The sequence below is a fragment of the Octopus bimaculoides genome, chromosome 19 (assembly GCF_001194135.2).
Source record: "Octopus bimaculoides isolate UCB-OBI-ISO-001 chromosome 19, ASM119413v2, whole genome shotgun sequence".
Taxonomy (NCBI): Eukaryota; Metazoa; Mollusca; class Cephalopoda; order Octopoda; family Octopodidae; genus Octopus; species Octopus bimaculoides.
Genome location: NC_068999.1, coordinates 7,002,206 through 7,004,945, shown reverse-complemented (window position 1 = coordinate 7,004,945; position 2,740 = coordinate 7,002,206). Strand labels below are relative to the sequence as shown.

General features: G+C 41.2%; 1 protein-coding gene across 1 annotated transcript in view; it reads left to right on the top strand.

The window, feature by feature from the left end:
• LOC106873086 (leucine-rich repeat-containing protein 34) overlaps window positions 1–2,740 on the top strand; it is a 9,918-nt gene that overhangs the window by 1,944 nt on the left and 5,234 nt on the right. Inside the window, exons 2-3 of the mRNA XM_014920306.2 lie at window positions 42–177; window positions 2,099–2,270. Of these exons, the coding sequence (XP_014775792.1) occupies window positions 68–177; window positions 2,099–2,270 (282 nt within the window). The 5' untranslated portion in view covers window positions 42–67. The remainder of the gene's footprint in view (window positions 1–41; window positions 178–2,098; window positions 2,271–2,740) is intronic.

The window sequence follows — 2,740 nt, the reverse complement described above, 5'->3', positions numbered from 1 at the left end:
TTTTTGATATTTTTCTTTAAAAAAAAAAAATAATTAAAAAGAAGTAGAGCGAGAAACCAGCATCGCTATGGAGGAAAGTGAACATCTTTTGGAAAAATGTCGGAAAGCATATCGAGAGTGTTTTGAAAAAGAACCTCACCCATTCGTGATTCAAGCAATTAAGCACCAAACAAATCAGTAAGTGCTACTGCTACTACTACTACTATTACTACTACTTTTCCTTCTTTCCTCCTCTTTCTCCAGGCCCCTCCCCTCTTTCATCTTCTTTTTTCTTCTTCGCTGTCGTCTTCTCCGCCCCCTTCTCCTTTTTCTTCCTTCTTCTTCTCCTCGTTCTCATCCTCATCCTTCTTCTTCTTCACATTCTCCTTCTTCTTCTTCTTCTCGTTCTCATCCTCATTCTTCTTCTTCTTCACATTCTCCTTCTTCTTCTTCTTCTTCTCCTCGTTCTCATCCTCATCCTTCTTCTTCTTCACATTCTCCTTCTTCTTCTTCTTCATCCTACCCCTCCCCTTCATCCTTCTTCGCCTCCTCCTTTTCTCCTTCTCTTCATCCTCCTCCTCCTTCTCTTCCTCCCCCTCCTTGTTCTCTTCCTCCTCCTCTTCATCTTCATTTCTCTTCTTCTTCTTCCCCTTCTTTTTCTTCTCCCCTTCTTCTTCCCCTTCTCCTCCTCCTCCCTTTCTTCATCCTCCTCCTTCTTCTTCTTCTCTCCTTCATTTGTCTTCTTCTCTTTCTGCTCCCCTTCATTCTTCTTCTTCTTCCTTTACTTCTCTTTTTTCTCCCCTTCATTCTTCTTCTTCTTCTCTTTCTTCTCCCCCTTCATTCTTCTTCTTCTTCTCCTCCTCCTCCTCCTTCCATGTATGAGTGTTTGTGTCTCCCGGTCTCCACGCATCCTAACTGTTGGCAAAAGTCTCTGTTCGTACCAAAGAAAATGCTATCATTTGTTTGCATTAAACTCTTTGTATTCAACCGATTAGACGAAATATTACTTTGGTTGGGAACAGGTTCGGCGGGTTGGTGACAGGAAGAGCACCCAACCATAGAAAATCTTTGCTGATGTATTTCCTGTCTGACCCATGCAAGCTTGGAAAAGTGAACATTAAAACAATGATGATGAGGATGATAACACCTTAATCCTTTCACTATATCACAAACTTAATCCTATTGACCATATCAACATGATAATCCATTAACTGCATTAAACAATTCAATCTAGAAACTAATCTTATGCATCTTAAATCTAATTAATTAATATCACCAAAGTGTAAGGTTTCTAGCTGGCAGAATCATTAGCATGTCTGGCAAAATGCTTAGTGGCATTCCGTCCACCTTTACGTTCCGAGTTCAAATCTCACTGAGGTCGACTTTTGCCTTTTATCCTTTTAAGGGTCAATAAACTAAGTACCAGTTGAACACTGGGGTCAAAGTGATTGACTTACTCCCTCCACCACCACCACCACCACCACCCCTGAAAATTACTGGCCTTTTGCTAAAATTTGAAACCAAAATGTAAAGTGGTGAGCTGGCAGAATGGTTAGCACGCCAAGCAAAATGCTTAGCGGCATTTCGTCTGTCTTTACGTTCTGAGTTCAAATTCTGCCAAGGTCAACTTCGTCTTTCATCCTTTCGGGATCAATAAAATAAGTACCAGTTATGCACTGGGGCCAATGTGATTGACTTACTCATTTCCTGAAATAGCTGGTCTTGTGCCGAAATTTGATAACAATATTCTTTTCTATTCTGGGCACAAAGCCCGAAATTTTTGGGGAGGGGGGGCAGTCGATTAGATTGACCCCAGTACGCAACTGGTTTTTAATTTATCGACCCTGAAAGGCAAAGTCGACCTCGGTGGAATTTAATTTGATAACAATATTACCAAAGTGTTAGCATGCCAGGCAAAATACTTAGCGGCATTTCGTCTGTCTTCATATTCTGAGTTCACATTCCACCAAGGTCAACTTAGCCTTTCATCCTTTCGAGATTAACACTGAAGTCAATCTGTACAACTTAACCCGCTTCTCCCAAAGTTGCTGGCCTTGTGCCAAAACGTGAAAGCAACATTACCAAAATGTGAACCAAATCATTATCTTATGTCTTGCAGGTACTTAAATCTTGCTGGAAACTTGCCAACATTCACCGGGGAACACCTCGGAGACAAAGAGATGTTGGTTTTGTACAAAATTCTCAAGGATCAATATCTGTTTGTCAGTGTGAATTTGAGCTACAATAATATCACTGATGAAGGATCACATAACGTGGCTCAACTCATTAAGGTGATACCTTGTTTCTTCCTTTCTTTTTTATTTCTTGATTCAACTTGCAAAAGTGTTATTTTGACTCTGTACTTTTCTTCAACCATATTTAACCCGTTAGTATTTAAACCGGCCATATCCAGCCATATGTGGCCACATCCGGCTATATCCGGCCATAACCAGCCAAAATATTCTGTCTGTTTTAAGGTCAAATAGGCCAAATATGGCCTCTCACACTTAACCTACAATGCCGTTCTAAAATAAACAGGTGCAGACATGGCTTTGAAATACAGGTACAGCAGAAACAGGAAGAAAGAGTAAGAGAAAGATGTGGTGAAGGAGTACGGTAAGGTTTGCCACCACCCCCTGATGGAGCCTCCTGGTGCTTTGGGTGTTTTCGCTCAATAAACACTCACAACACCTGGTCTGGGTATCGAAACCGAGATCCTATAACCACAAGTTCACTGCTCTAACCACTGGGTCATTGCCCC